At 47.7% G+C, this 16,870-nt stretch overlaps 1 protein-coding gene across 2 annotated transcripts in view; it reads right to left on the reverse strand.

Annotated features, from left to right (window-relative positions):
- Window positions 1–16,870, reverse strand: part of DOCK1 (dedicator of cytokinesis 1) — a 527,045-nt gene that overhangs the window by 435,866 nt on the left and 74,309 nt on the right. The window contains exons 9-13 of one of the 2 annotated variants that reach the window (XM_060033849.1): window positions 16,205–16,286; window positions 15,646–15,781; window positions 11,836–11,908; window positions 8,457–8,536; window positions 1,708–1,833 (exon numbers count right to left, since the gene is read on the reverse strand). In XM_060033849.1, coding sequence (XP_059889832.1) covers window positions 1,708–1,833; window positions 8,457–8,536; window positions 11,836–11,908; window positions 15,646–15,781; window positions 16,205–16,286 — 497 coding nt within the window. Of the gene's footprint in view, window positions 1–1,707; window positions 1,834–8,456; window positions 8,600–11,835; window positions 11,909–15,645; window positions 15,782–16,204; window positions 16,287–16,870 lie in introns of both variants that reach the window. The other variant, XM_060033848.1, reaches the window with a different exon arrangement.

The following is a 16,870-nucleotide window of genomic DNA, read 5'->3' on the forward strand; positions in this document are numbered from 1 at the left end:
GGCATATGTAAATATCAGAGGTTAACCTTAACATGGGCTCTCATTATCAGTTTAATAAGCGTAAAACCCATGGTTGGGTTGGGGCGATACTAGTGTGAAAACTAAAACACGAGCGGGTACCGGGTGTAAACGTTCACAGGCTTCATGCGTGGAACCTGCGCATCCGCCCTGCGGCAGCCTTTGTGTTGGGCTGCCACTTTCTGCTCCCCCTTCCTTCTTTTGATCAGATGTCTATCCAGACATGTGTAGTGTGTCCCTGTCTCCCTCATACAGCCCTGGCAGCTGGGAGGAGCTGACCCCTTCCAGAGGTCCCTGTGGCCGATGTGCATATGTAACCACCATCGCTGTCCAGGGTCCCCAGGGGACCAGAGCAGTCCAGGCCAGATGACGCTCGGCCTGCTTGTTTGGAAACGCTGGGTGGAAAGCATGTCGTCTTCTTCAGGACACTGGGATTTGGGAAGAAGATGGGAGCCAGCAGGACCTGTCCCCAGAGGATAAAGTCAACACGCAAAGGAGACAGCTCAGCAGAGGGGGCTGCAGAGAACCGGAGCCAGTGGTCCAGGCTGACCTGGCAGCAGGCTCTGTCCCTTTTCCTCATTCACAGGACCGACAAGTATCCTCAGGGTGTGGCCATTTGAGCTGGCCTTGTGTTTTCTGTTACTTACACCCTAAAGCATCCTAACTCCAACCAGATCTATAGGCAGGAATTATTATTATTCTTGTTCTTCAGAGGAGGAAACCACAGCTAAGAGAGATCGGCTAACTTGCCCAGGGCCAGGGAGGGGCAGAAATGATATTCATACCAGAGGGTGGGATGCCTGCACTCTCGCTTCTGGGGCCAACGGATGGGGTTCAAGGCTGTGGACCACTGTGGTGAAGAGACATTTAACCCATAACCCACCAAAGAGGGTTATTTTCAAAGCTTGGAACATAAGAGGGTATATTTACCCGAATTGTGCTCCCTTCATTTTGAACACATTCTGGATAATTCAAATGCTCTTACAGGATCATAAGACGGGCCCAGGACCATCATCGTGAACGTACGTTATTATCGTAAAGGAGTCGCCTTAGTCCTACCCAACCATCATAATCAATCCGTTCCTCAGAGCCTAAAAGTGAATTCTGCACGGCTCTCCAAACGGTCCCGTCTGATCACCCCCTATCACATTATTAAGTATCACCCGACCAAACGCATTCAGTCCTTCAGCCAGGGTGAGCGAGACGTCAAACGTCCATTCTTCCGTTCCAGACACTGTGGGCAGAAGACAAATTGCAGGCGTCCTGATTAAGGGCAACAGCAGAGCACGGAACAGCGGTGCGTTTGATTATGATCATGATGGCGTTTTGCCCAGCTGGCGGCAGAAACCATCTCAAGGTCTCAGGGCTGGGTCTCTGGCCAATGCTGTTTCATTTGCTTATCCCTGTTACTGTATCACCAGGAGTTGCTCCACACCAGCCCTCCAGGATTATTATAACCAAGAGAAACCTCCTCCCCTCGGCCTGACCCCGGGTGCTCGGCTGTCACGCTGGCCGCAGCTCCTGCCTGCAGGAATGGCCCAGCGCCACGCGGGGCTTTACACCCTCGACCCTCTGCTTCCCTGAGCTCCTACCTAAATGTTGCTCTTTGCGGCCAGCTACATAAACCCTCCCAATGCCGGCCGCATGCACCCCACGCTCAGAGGGGCTAAAGGATTCATCCATTCTTACCAGGCATGATTATCTCCGGAAACCCCGTTTTCCGAGCCACTGCTGTGGTCCTGTCCACCAAATGAGGAAATTCTTTTCTTATCTGATGGATATCTCCAGGAAGTAATTTCAGTGTTACCCACAAACCTAGAAAAGCAACGGATGCATGAGTCGCATTTTATCACGTACATCTTTATATCTTGTACATTTTTAGAAGTTTTCATGAAATCAATATCAATGAATGAGCAGCCTTTAATTCACAACGCAATGCCTTAAGAGGAAGTGTGGGTGGATGAGAAAGACAGGAGCGGGACCAGGGAAAAGGTGCCTGGCACAGATGCCTGCATCTGATTAGCTGGGATGCAAATCCCACACTGGAGGAGCCTAAGGACATAACAGCAGTTACGAGCTACCTCTGCCTGGGACTGATGACTCTTTTGAGTCGATATACATCGAAGACAAATCAGAAGGTAGCATTTTTCTGGAAGGGGATTGAGAAGGCTAGCATTTTCCATTCTCCCAAGAAGAATGACAGCGGGAGAGGATTCAGGAGGTAAATTCGCAGCTTCACAAACCCACGGAAGTATCCAGTTGCTCAGCGGCACCCGTGCTCCCGGGAAGGGGAGCCGCAGAACACAGGGCTGGGGACCACCAGCGGGCCAGCCACACGACTGGGGCAGCGGCAGTCAGGGCAGCCCCGTCCCTCTGTTTCACAATGTCACAGCAAAGTAGCAACTAATGCTCTGGCCACCACTCAGCTCCTTTCTCCAAGGGGGAAAATGAAGGCTTTCAAACCCTCTAAAAGAGATGCAAGGATGCCCGAGAGAGAGCACGGTGTACCTGGGAGGCGTGTGTGCCCTGCCCTCTGTCCCCCGCTCCACAAAAGCTGACGCATTTTGTATAAAATGCTCCAGGAGCAGCAATCAAACAATAAGAGAGTAGAAAGCCAGCACTTAACAAAGTCAAAGGCAGGACACAAAGCAGTCGCTTGGCTCCGTCAGTGTTCGCAAGAACGTGCTCTCCTAGGGAGGGAGGGGTGTCACTATCAGTCGGCAGGTCGGGGTCTCCATCCCTGAGATTTTGGGGGCCTGGTCTGCTTGCTCTCCTCTCACTCAGCTCTGCGGAACCCCACCTGCCCATCAGAACATAACAGTACCTGTCCTCACTTACATGACTATTGTGTGTGTGCCCACGTGTGTATGTGTCTGTCTGTCCAGCTGTCCCTCCTCTAGATGCACGCTTCCGGGGACCACTCCCCACTGTTTAGCTCAGCACCCTGCACTCAGTAGAAGAAAATGGGAAAACTACAGACCTTGTTCACAAACAACTTTCATTCTAACTGGACCTGGAAGACAGCTGATGTGGACACACAAGGAACACACCTGAGGCTGCTTCTGCTGCGAGCGGCTCTGCTGAATTAAACCTCACGCCTCACTCCCTCCCCCTCCCCCCTCCAGCCCCCTGGTCTCCCAGCAGCTGGCCTGTCCTCTGCAAAGATTTACACAACTTGTCGTTGAGAAAGTCCACAGTCACTGATGACATTTTATTCTTTACCAGCTGGTGAAAGCCCTCTCCTTTGCCAACTAGACTGTCCCTCTGATTTATTCAAAAGTACCTAACGTGCACCCACTGTGTGCCAGACACACACAGGGCGCTGCAGACACAGGGCAAAGACTCACTACACCACTGCCAGGGGCTCAATTCTATTCCATGAGCCAAACACCAAGGGCGTCTCTGTGAAACACGTGCCCACAAAGAGCTTTCTAAAGCACACGTGGAGACCGCGCTCCTGGGCGTCACAGAGGCTCCCCTGAGGAAGGAACATTGTGCTGAGATCTGAGGGCTGATGAGATGCTAAATAAGGGGGTTCCAGGCTGCAGCCCCAAGATGCAGAGGGAAGAGGCGTGGGATGCAGCTGGGAAAGCAGCACAGACCTGACCCCAGGGCCTGCCGGCCGTGGCAGGAGCTCTGGTCCCCACCAAGGGGCCCGGGGGAGGAGTCCGACCAGAGTCTGACCTGACAGGGCTCAGGTGGCTGCATGGGACTGGGTAGCTGAGAATTTAGAGCGAGGCGAGGACCCCAGTGAAGAGACCACTGCAGGAGCCCAGGCGGACACTGGCAGGACCTCAGCACCGGGGGCAGGGGTGCTGTGAGCAGCATCGGGGTCATATCAGAAGGGGAGGAAGGAGGGATGGAGGGGGAGTGGCTCTCAGAGATGGCGACAGTCCCGGGCATGACCAATAGCAGGTGCTGGCACACCCTGCATCCCAGTGGAGACGTCCTGAAGGGTCAGAGTACAGAGGGAGGAGAGCAAGAAGACGCCCGTCCTGTGCCCAGGAGAGCTGCTGACATTGAGAGTCCACACGGGGAAAGAGAAGTAGGCGAGAGACAGGGGTAGGCAGAGGGCAGAGAAAAAAGAAAACCAGGTGCGGGTGGCATCAATGTGGCCGAGGGCACAAAATGCAACCCGAGGAAAGGGGAGTGTCTGCAGCACGGGGCAACCAGGGTGGGCCTCAGCAGGAGCCCTCCTGGGGGAGGAGAGGGGCACACGCTGCTGGGAGAAGGACAGAGAAGTTACAGGAGATAAAGGGCGGACAGCAGGCGAAAGATTCCACTGAGAAATCAACAGTGGAGTCAAGAGCTAGTCAGTACAGAGACAGAGGGAGAATTTTTTGTTTCCTTTTCTTTTCTTTCCTTCTATATTTTTCCCCTTTCTTTCTTTTTAAGATATAAAATTCCCGAGCATGAGAGGGACAGTTGAAGAAGTAGGAGAGAAGCATAACCAATAAAAACAGGTCTCTAAAGAGTCGTCAGGGGGTAGCACCCCAGCAGGGACACATGTATCATTGCTCAGGATGTGCACTGCACAAGGCAACTAGCAAAGAAAGGCAAGTGGGAGCTAAATCCAGCCTGCATTCTGCTCACCAAGCTGTGTATCCTGGCAGCGATACGTCTCCCCACTCACCCAGAGGACAGACCATCTCTTTCTAATTCACACAGAAGCACCACAAGCGGGACTTCCCTGGTGGTGCAGTGGTTAAGAACCCTCCTGCCAATGCAGGGGACATGGGTTCGATCCCTGATCCGGGAAGATCCCACATGCCGCGGAGCAACTAAGCCCGTGCACCACAACTACCGAGCCTGCACTGCAAAGCCTGAGAGTCACAACTACTGACGCCCGTGCACCTAGAGCCCATGCTCCGCAACAGGAGAAGCCACAGCAATGAGGAGCCCAGAATGAAGAATAGCCCCCGCTCACCACAACTAGAGAAAGCCTGCGCGCAGCAACAAAGACCCAACACAGCCATAGATAGATAAATAAATAAATTTACATTAAAAAGAAGCACCACAAGCTGGCACAGCTCCAGGCCTGTAGGATGAGTGAACAGACGGACTCTTGGAGTGCCGGGCACCTAACCCCTGGCTCTGTCCTCCAGTGGAGCAGACCAGGGAAAAGGGACGCTCACAGAAGTGCAAGGGGAATTATCACTGCACATGACACTTGACATGAACCTGTTCCCTGCTGGGGACACCAGGACGCAGCTAAATCTTAGGAGTCTGAGTCCCGAAACCTCCCAAAGGAAGGAATATCTCCAGAATAAATCTAACTCGAAGACACTTTTCAAGGACTTGCAGGACGTGCTGAGATAATTATTTAAGAGGGTAAAAGTAAAGATGTCTTTCCAACACCTTTGCTTTCTCACAAGTACCAGCTTGCTCAACTAGCTGATGAACCAGTAACTTGGTGACACAACTTGTTATAACACAATTTAAACACAGAGATTAAATTTGCCCAGTTACGTTGGGTTTCCAACACTTTCCTCAGAGGAGGAAACGAGGCCAATTTTCAAGGGAAAAGTGTATTTAAGTTGACTTTTGCTAAACCAGGGTAACTAAACACCAAAGGGAGTATTAGCATATGCTATATTTCAAACAACAGGAGCAGACGTCTGGGGGTGGAGGAGGACTCACCGTCCACATAAAATACCCAGCGCCTCTGGGTTCAGAATAATTTGGGCTAAATATAAAAGATGTCCATTGCAACAAGTAAACATGTAGATGTTAACCTAAACTAGGCCAAAGCCTGGAGACCAGTTCAGAAGGGACAGGCCATGTCCCTCCAAGTCCCTTCCACAGCTCTGTGCACTTGACTGTGTGAACTGATGGGTCACCATGGATGGAAACATGGGGCTCCACTGGGCAAAACTCCGCAAACCTAGCAGCTCGCTCCATGCTGCATTCACTGGGCCCCGGGCCTCTCAGCTCTCCCTGTAATGCACTGAAATAGGCCTGAGAGTGAGCCCTGGCGAAAGGTCCCTCCATCACTTCCGGTTCAAGGTCAACCTGAGCCAGTGATGTGGCCCAAGGGCATTTTGGTTCAGGAAGGCACCAACGGTCCCTCTGAAAACAATCAATGTTCTTGTCACTTAGCTCTCACTGTGACCTGAAAGCACCCCTCCTCCCCCCAGAGTTCAAGGAATCGGGGTCCCCTGGCAACAGTCCATCTCTGCGACACAGATTTTGGCCACAATACCAGTGAGACTGACAGAGGAGGGCCACGGGTCCTCTCTGTGAGCAAGTTCCTGCTGGCCGGCCACCAGTCTCCACTTTTCCTGCGTGACTCTGTAATAAAAGTGTATCAAAACTCTGATGACTTTGCAAGAGGAGCCGGGGGCCTGGGGCCTGGGGCCACTGCCTCAGAGCGCTCTCATCAAACAGCTTTAATTGGATCTCCCTGCGGTTTTCAGTTAAAGTGCAAATTGGGAGGGCTGGTAATTTATGGGAAGACCAGTCCTGGGTCAGCTGAAAATTCTGTCTAGAGAGGCCACGATTCATTCACATTTTGGGTTGGGGTTTTTGTTTTGTTGTTTTCCAGGGAAGGGGGGTGGTTCATATCAAAAGAAAGCCAAAAAAGTCCCTGCAGAGGGATAGGGGCCGTTAATTCCTCCAGGACATTCTTTAGGTTTGATTCACGCTCTCCCTTAGAACAGTGGGAAATGAATCAAGATAATTGTTTCTTAAAAGTCTGGTGACATAAGGTAACTAGACAATGAAGCAGGTCTGTTCACCTCAGCTCTACTGAGTTTACGGTTAAGTCTGCATCTAATCAAGGACTGAGGAATGGATATCCCCACGGGTGCTGAAAGCAGCCTCAGGTCGGAGCAGCTCAGAAGGTGACTCTCCCCCAACTTCCCTTCCAGCTGGAAGCGGGGCCTCAGTAAACACTTGTTTTCCGGCAGCCCTCCTGGCCAGCCGAGTGCCAGCTGTCACCAGCCCATGGTGACTGATTCATCGCCTCTGCCAACAGAGGGTCAGCCGCTGGGAAACTTGTCAGCGTGGGATTAAAAACGATGACTGCAGGCTGGGGAGCAGGGGAGGAGAAATCCCCTCGATTACAAAACTGAAGGGGAGCCAGTCTGCGAAATGGAGCCACTATCTCAGGGGTACGGGGTGCGAGAGCCCCGGAAAACAAGGTGGCAGTGATTAGTTCACAACACGAGTGAGAGAGAAAAAACCAGCGAGAAGAGCACGTGGGGAGGTGGGTGATGTTGAATGTCTCTGTGTCTCTAAACAGCAAGGTGAAATCACAGGCAGTGGACAGTTATTTTCTTCTCTTGTGAAGTCATTCAAGTGTTCTGAACAGAGGAGGTGGCTGGAGAAGTCTGAGGAAAGCAAACAGAGGAGCTGCTTCCAGTCCTATCAACCCTGGGCTCTTTCCAAACATTTCATCGTATCCTAGTCAGTTTTCTCCTCTCATCCAGGAGCTTGGCTCTCAGCAATGTTTACAAAGATGATCGGCAAGATAGCCCGGAGATGGAAACAACCCAAGTGCCCATCATCGGATGAATGGATAAAGAAGATGCGGCACATATACACAATGGAATATTACCCAGCCATAAAAAGAAACGAAATTGAGCTATTTGTAATGAGGTGGATAGACCTAGAGTCTGTCATACAGAGTGAAGTAAGTCAGAAAGAAAAAGACAAATACCGTATGCTAACACATATACATGGAATTTAAGAAAAAAAATGTCATGAAGAACCTAGGGGTAAGATAGGAATAAAGACGCAGACCTACTGGAGAATGGACTTGAGGATATGGGGAGGGGGAAGGCTGAGCTGTGACACGGCGAGAGAGAGGCATGGATATATATACACTAACAAACGTAAGGTAGGTAGCTAGTGGGAAGCAGCCGCATGGCACAGGGATATCGGCTCGGTGCTCTGTGACCGCCTGGAGGGGTGGGATAGGGAGGGTGGGAGAAAGGGAGACGCAAGAGGGAACAGATATGGGAACATATGTATATGTATAACTGATTCACTTTGTTATAAAGCAGAAACTAACACACCATTGTAAAGCAATTATACTCCAATAAAGATGTTAAAAAAAAAAAAAGATGATCGGCAAGAAAACCCTCACAGGCCGTACATCAGGGACAGCGAGTACATCATTACCCAACCCTGCCACCATCATCATCAGCGTCAGCAGCACCACCACCATCAGTATCACTGTTACCATCATCATCATCGTCATCAACATCATCATCACCATCATTGTCATTATCATCGTATCAATATCACCATCATTATCATCACCATTATCATCATCATGTCATTATCAGCATCAATCACTGTTGTCATTTTCATCATCATCATCAATATCATCGTCATCATCGTCATCATCATCATCAAACTAAAATTCAAACCACAGCACGTTCCCAAGTTCATGCAAATGGACTCTTATAGAAACAAAACCATAGAATACATACCCTGGCCCTTGTGGTTGACTTCTTTGGCAGCAATGACTTTGTTTATAACAGTCTGAAGGAAGTCATTCTCCCCCGCCACCCTGGGTGAAAAACGGGATGACATGTTCAGCGGCTTGTGTCGAATGGCGTCGTCCAACGCGAGCCTGGAGGGCACGGGACGACCAAGACCACAGGAGACAAAGGGGCACAGGGACCCAGAGGTCACGGTAACAAGGGAACACAAGAGATCATCATCACCGAGTGCGAGAGAGAGTCATCACAAGTCAATGCACGACAAAGGACAGGATAGGTGACAAGAGAGACAGGGAAGAGCATTGATCAGGAAAATGCTGAACCGCACAAGAGGAGTAAAGCGAACGAGGTCGGCCCCACCCCCGGGAAATAAAGGTGAACCAGGGCACCACTCCATGTCTATCAGACAACTTACTAAAAGGGAACTTATCTGAAAATAACATGGCCGAACAGCATTTAATCCCAAGGAATGTTTAGGACCATTTCTTCTTTTTCATTAATTCTTGACCATATAGCATAGGTCAAGGGGTGGGTGCTTTGAAGGGAAAAGCAAAACCAAGACAAAAAAAAACAAAAGATCCCTCGGACCTAACTGCTTGGGAAGCTTGGGTAGCAACCACTCTGCTCCATCAGACTGTGTACTCAACGTAGCCTAAAATAATTAAATGTGAAAAGAGTGGCATAATCCTCAGAGAACACAACTACCATGCCTGAAGAGTAAAACTGTGACACAATTATGAATGTAAATCATCAATGTTTTGGGGACTCATGGATCAGGAGCTTTTAATAGAAGCTGCACTAGGACTGAGAAAACAGAAACAAACGGGCGACATGGGCAAAGGGAAATACTGTGTAGCACAGCAAAGCACAATATGCAACAAGCGAGAAAATGTACATCAGGTACATAATGTCTACAATTATTCCTGGAAACTAGGACAAGCGCTATTCATCACTTGAGCCCACGTTACTCAAGAAAGCTGAGTCCTGTTTTCATTTACTTCACCAAGTTAAGAAAGACAGAGAGAGGGCTTCCCTGGTGGCACAGTGGTTGAGAGTCCGCCTGCCGATGCGGGGGACGCGGGTTCGTGCCCCGGTCCGGGAAGATCCCATATGCCGCGGAGCGGCTGGGCCCGTGAGCCATGGCCGCTGAGCCTGCGCGTCCGGAGCCTGTGCTCCGCAACGGGAGAGGCCACAGCGGTGAGAGGCCCGCGTACCGCAAAAAAAAAAAAAACAGAGAGAGAGAAATGTACTCTATGCTTCCTTCCCTAAAATGTACCCTGTGGTATAACAAATCAGTTTTAATGGAGCAAAAAATGGGTTTCATTAGCATGGCATTTCCCAAAGAACTACTTCCATTGCTTATTTTGCTATTAAAATCATGCTTCTCTTTTGTTTCTAACACTGACCATATGAATCTGTGTATCAGTCTTCCTTTAGTGGAGCAGGAAGCCACAAATTACAGTAAGAAGTGAACATGTAATTAAAGTGGACATTTCACTACAAGAGAGAAAAAGGTGGCAGCAAGATGCCACCTCAAATAGGTCATAACAAGTCCCGGTGAAATTGAGATTAGTGAGTCTAAAACTAACCCCCCTCACTTTTCAAACCGTAACCCAAGTTTTCTTCTTCCCTTGACTTTTCCCAGAAGACACTAGTAGGCAACAGGTAATTTCAATGCACTGGTGCATTTGGGCATCAAGAAACTCTGAGGTCTAATGAATAAAACGGCATTCAAAACATCACTGGGCTGCATTGTTTTTCTCATGGGCAACTTAAGAGTATCGTTTTATAATGGTGTGTTTTAGTTATTACCTCAATATCTGCCCATGTTCCAAGATTATGTTCTCCTTGTTTACTAAAGAAACTTCCAGATTCTGCAGAATGGAGTTCCCTTTGTAACTCTCTTCACCAGGTATGATTCCAAAGTATCACGTTCCAACAGAACGTTCTATGATGACGGGAATGGTCTCTACCTGCACTGACCAATCTGGTAGCCACTGGCCACCTGTGGTACTGAAGACTTTAAATGGAACTAGTGTGATGGACGCACTAAATATTTAATTTTAGTTAATTTTCATGAACTGAAATGGCCACATGTGGCTAGTGGTTACAGTGTTGGACAGAAGAATAAATCTAAAGCAATGAAGCCACAAAAAACCTTCGCCTCCAGTTGTGTGGTGAGATACGTAAAAGCGAACCTCAATTTCAAGCACATTAATGCAATGTTTTCTGTTATTCTAAATGCCTACTGAGCCATGCTTCAAGATGCTGTCTGACCAGATCACCTGCCTGTAAAGGAAAACACTCTGTTCCACCTTGAACAAGTGGTTCTCAAGCCCGGGGCTGAAGGCGCGGTCCGTCGTGCAAAGACAGGGGTGCAAAGGGAGACCACCTCCTGCTCCCCCATCCCCCCAGGACAGGACTCCCCGCACCACCCGCCAACCTCCAAGCCCCCTCAACCAACATCTGAAAACAACCAGAACTGGCTAAAATAAAATTTCTTTCAAGCCTGGAATCACTTAAGTAGAAAGAGAAATGAGGAGAAAAGACAGAATGCAGGGCACTATGACAGGTCATTCTAACTCAATTTATCCTTTACTCTGTCTTCTAAGATTTCACACCGCCAGGAGGAAGCCCCCTCTTGTAGTTAACCTAAACCCCTCTAATTCCTCCTCCTTTCTCTCTGTCTAAGGTGGAGAAGTGTCCTTGAAGGGACTACAGACCATTATCCAGGCGCCCTCTGGCTTTAATCTCCAGGGAAATAACACCAATTCTTTCAACCTTTTCCACGGGAACTACCTTCAAATCGGAGAATCAATTTAATGAATCTCCTCCAAGTGCTTTCCCAGCACACCTCTCTATAGACTTCAGGCCAGAACTAGACAAACCCTAAAAATGGCAAAGCACAGACAACGTCCACTCGAGGCAGCCCCAGAGACAGAAAAATCACAAGTTACAAAAGAATTCGTTCTTCTTGTGTGCGGTTTTTTTATTTTGAAGACAGCAACTTCCCATGAGGAATTTGAAACTACTGTACTTTGAAACTGTGAATAGCTACTAGAATAAATCAATTATGTGAAGAAACATGCATGCTCAGATTGGAATTGTAATTCTGAGCGTCCCACAGGATAAGGCACGTCAGGGATCACACGTAAAATCTTCTACTCGCAAGACCATAAACTGTAACCCAGGTTTCTTGCGACTACAAAAATGCCCTTCACTAGAGCAGCGACTAAACAGATGTTTCATTATTATTCAATAATCAATTCCTGTTTGTGCTGAATTTATAAACTGAATTATAAAGATAATTATTACAAACATACATTTTCCATATTCTATCTGGTTAAGTACTTTGCCCCATACTTACGGCTGAAAGGGAATGAAATGCTGTTTGTCTTCATCATCTACTTTTCCATTTATTATATCTGTTACATCCATCACTGGGGACAAGAAAAGAACAGAGGCGGTTTTGCTTAAATGCTATCATCAGAGAAGACAAACAAACAAAAGAACATCGGAATGTCCTCTGACCAACCACAAGCATAAACTGGTGGAATTTTCTTATATTCAAGTTTAAAGTATTTCCACGTTTGAAAGACCAATCAAGTTATCAGAAAACACCAGCCCAAATGGGGTTGGGGCTTAAACAGCAGAGTTCCACTTAATAAATTCCTTTGTCTATTACCCAACTGGCACCGACTGAGTTGCATTTTCCAATAGAACCTTGTGTGTTGATGAAATGTTCTATCCCAAGGAGCGTCTGAAATGTGGCCGGTGGAATGGAGGAACTGAATTTTTACTCTGATTTCATTCTTATGGCAAAACAGCCGCATGTGGCAGGGCGACCACACTGGACAGCACCGCTCTGGAGCCTCACATCAGCCACGGCACGGCCCCAACAAGGAAACAGTACATCAAGTGGCTACGGTTTACCCACCCCACGCTGGCATCCGTGGACACCATTTCAAGAAACACTGGACAGCTAATCCCCTCACTCACCTACTGTATGGTTGAGGAAACTAGGCTCAAAGACCTGAATGAATTTGCCCCAAATCTGGCAGCTGGAACATCACCGATGCCCAGCTCAGACCAACACAGCGAGAAACCCCGAGAAGAGCCCTAGGGGCGCTGGACAAGTGCTCTGTCTCTGCTCGGCTACAACTGACTGCAGGTAAGTGAGCAACACGCCTCACTTAATTCCTTCTGCACGGTGCCCTCTTTAACAACATACAATCATATATTAAAAATGGGGACCATTTCTACCACCTCCCTCCACCCTAAAAAGGGGCAAGGGATTTGCAGGACCAGAACAGAAGCATCCCTCCTGTTGTTAAGATGCTCATATGGCCAAGACTACATCTTTACCACCAGTTCTGAACCAACAAATAGAGCTCATTTTTCAGCCCAAGTCCAATCAGCCTTCGGTATTTGCAGCAGCAGCTCAGACAACTGGCTCTATATGGGTCAGAACAAGTGAGTCTGAACCCAGGAGACTACCTCCTGCAGCCCAGGCCGCAGTGAGCAGCTCTCCTGTGTCCGCAGACCTCTCTCCTCTGGGACTCATCCCACCAGCTGACTATGAGTCTCTCTGATAATCCAGCTCCCTTGTCAAAGCCCCGTCTCTAGCCCTGGACACATCCAGGAGCCCAGCAACTACTGGCAGGAAGGCAGCATGTGAGCAAGAAACACAACCTAGGTCTGAGCACCATTAAGTTCAAAGCAGCCTTAGCTCTGCTACTTCCTGGGAGTGACAGCCCCTTTGGGCCCCCAGCCCAGTCTCAGAGGGAAAGGCGTTGAAATCGCCCATCACCATGTCTTTCCCTCACTGGTCTTCAGCACACAGGCCCTGGTGAAGAAAGTTCTCGCTGTGATTGGGACTTTGGGCATCAAAGGTCCCCATTGCCCAGGGAAGAATGAAGGACTTGGGGGCGTCACCCCCAAAGTAAGAGCCCAAGCATTTCTATGTTCAGGTATGAGGGTCCATCTTAAGAAAGCCAAGAGTCCACTATTGGGCAGATACCCTGAGAAAACCATAATTCAAAAAAGAGTCATGTACCCCAATGTTCACTGCAGCACCATTTACAATAGCCAGGACATGGAAGCAACCACAGTGTCCATCGACAGAGGAATGGATAAAGAAGATGTGGCACATATATACAATGGAATATTACTCAGCCATAAAAGGGAGTTATTTGCAATGAGCTGGATGGACCTAGAGTCTGTCATACAGAGTGAAGTCAGTCAGAAAGACAAAAACAAATATCGTATACTAACACATATATATGGAATCTAAAAAAAAAAAAGGTTCCAAAGAACCTAGGGACAGGTCAGGAATAAAGACACAGACGTAGAAAATGGACTTGAGGACGGGGCGGGGGGAGCTGGAGCAAAGTGAGAGTAGCATGGACATATATACACTACCAAATGTAAAACAGATAGCTAGTGGGAAGCAGCTGCATAGCACAGGGAGATCAGCTCGGTGCTTTGTGACCACCTAGAGGGGTGGGATAGGGAGGGTGGGAGGGAGGCTCAAGAGGGAGGGGATATGGGGACACATGTATGCATATGGCTGATTCACTTTGTTGTACAACAGCAACTAACACAGTGCTGTGAAGCAATTACACTCCAATAAAGATCTATTAAAAAAAAAAAAAAGAAAGCCAAGAGTCCAGCTGTATGTAGTCACCAAAGGTGTGTGACAGAGGAGGATCTAAATGGCTCAGAAACATGACATCACACGATGCAGGGGGTAGACGGAAGGTGGCATCAGGATGCTGGTGATGGAGGAGGGACAGCACAGGTAGAAAGCCAAGAAGGGAGGGATGAGAAGCAGGCTTGAGTGACAACTCCCCACAGCCTGCTCACAGCCACCGGGCACCACACATCCAGGTGGCCAAGATACACAGCATCCGCTTCTAGGGGTTCGTCCTCTCCCAACAGTCAGAAGAGACACAAAGATCCAAGTTCAAGGATGTGCACCGCATACCTGGGCAAGAATATGTTTTAATAGCTCCCCAGGCTGTGTATGTGATTGTACAAGTGCAAATGAGAAATACACTTAGGGCTGAGAATCGTTGCCTTAAAAGATTTACCTTTTGTGCCCAAAGTGTACATGGCCACATCGCACGATGAAATGTCCTCCCTCCGTCTCAGAGCAGACAGGAGTAGGAAGTTGGGAAACACATAAGCAGAAGGCTCAGGTCCTTACGTAGCATCTATAGAAACACACCAGCTCAACAGCTCAGGAAAGCCAGCCCTCTGGGATGAACGTGGACGGTAAGAGATCGCTTGCCCCCTCCCTACCTCACCCCACTGCTCCCTTTTGCTCTGAACCTAAAACTGCTCTAAAAATAAAATCTGTTTAAAATGGGCCAAAACAAAACTAAACGAAACTAAGCCCTGAGTTTCCTTGTAGCCCAGGTAAAGAGTCCTTCCAGCTCTGCTCATACAAGAAATCCAGTGATGTATCGGAAAGGAAGAATTTTCTCACATACCTATTGATATAAATCCCAAGAACCACGGAAAGGACAGGAAGAAATAGAGGGCTGCGCAATGAAACTCCACTGCAGCCGCCAAACCGTGGAGAAAATCACTTCCCAAACGGTGAAAACTGAGTGACACTGCAAGAGGTCAACTAATCAGGACGTCCTGGGGACACTTTCCTCTCCCCTCCACAGAGATAACTCATCACTCCCTTTACGTGTGCTGTCACCAAAAACAGAACAAAAACAGAGCACACGTCCGCAGGATAAAAGGCCCCTATTTGAAGAGAACTCTGCCCTCTCCGGGCTTTCTGCTCCTTCTACCTTTTCATCCCTTTGACCATTCCGTGTAAATTCATCCCTAAATCTATCAATCGCCAAGTCCAGAAACCCTGCAACCCTCCAGTGACTGGCTTCCCTCCAGGATGAGCATGTGGGTCAGGGTCTCCTCCAGGAGACAGGATCCACTTTCAAACCAAATATACAATTTGCACCTGAAGCTTGTGGAGCAAAGACCCTGAGCTGAATGTGGACCTGAACCCATGCAGAGAAGAACGAATACATTTTTTTTTTTTCTCTCCAACAGAAAAGCTTATAAAGCAAGCAGCCCGCTGTCCAATATTCAACGGCAGCTCGTATTCACGGCAAAGGTGATGATCTTGAAACTCTTAAGAAAAAGGAAAGAAGTGGATTACCGGCCACCCCGAAAGGCCGCCGCAAGCCGGAGGTCAGCTTCCTTGTGTTATTGTCTCTCAGTTCCATGCGACCCACTCGAACAATCTGACACACAAAACTGATTTTCTCCCTTTTCAGGTCTTTGCTTCCGAGATCCTAGAAATATTAATTTCCATAAGTTATTTTGGAGAACCATTATTCAATGCAGGTTCAATTGAAACAGACAGTAGAAAGATGGATTGCGACTCTTTTCTCCAACCAGTTTTTAGCATTTTAATAAGTCATTCACAAAACAAAAAGGAGCTGAATCACAAAAGTGAATTAGCATTAAATGAACTTAAGATCCAAGTTTAAGAGACATACTCAACGTAATGAAGTACACATCTTTGTCATGGGGATTCTAAGGGTAGCTAGAGACCCAGGAGATCCCTGGGAAGTTATGTTATTATAGTAAATTAACAAGTATTAAAGGCATCCCAAGGTCCCATGCTCTAGTGTGGTGAGAAGTCAGACAGCAGTCATTAAAAATAGTCATTAGAATGGTGAGCAATTCAAATGAACATCTTTGGATGCACTTACAGTGAAAACAGCTCGCAAGTTATGTAATCTGTCTATATCTTTAGGCAATCCTGAACTTGACCAGCGAACCAGGTAGTTTTCACTTGAAAAAAAGAAATAAAAGCAAGTTAATTTCCCAAATAGAACAGGGTACCGAATGTACATCCACACTGACTTCTAATTAATACCACGCAGGTCCACTACGCAGACAACTAAATGGGTTCAGAAATATCAACCACATCAGACACAGCTGTCTGCCATTAACATATAAGCAATTTCCATACAGGATAGTATGCAAGGACGGCCTATACAAAATCCTTGAGGTTTTAATTTTGGATGCTCAGGGTTATAATTCCAAAGGAACTATATGCAAATGGCATTTCAAAGCTTTTATTACTTTTTTAACCACTTTTTTAAATTGAAGTATAGTTAATTTACAATGTTGTGTTAGTTTCAGGTGCACAGTACAGTGATTCAGTTATATACATATGTATTCTTCTTCAGATTCTCTTCCATTATAGGTTATTACAAGACACTGAATATAGTTCCCTGTGCTATGCAGTAGGTCGCTGTTGTTTATTTTACACAGTTGTGTGTATATGTTAAAAGTTTATTATGAAAAGCGTATCTGTTCATTTGGAACAATTATAGTCTCACATTCACCATTCATTCATTTATAGTATAAAG

The sequence above is a fragment of the Delphinus delphis genome, chromosome 16 (genome assembly GCF_949987515.2).
Source record: "Delphinus delphis chromosome 16, mDelDel1.2, whole genome shotgun sequence".
Classification (NCBI taxonomy): Eukaryota; Metazoa; Chordata; class Mammalia; order Artiodactyla; family Delphinidae; genus Delphinus; species Delphinus delphis.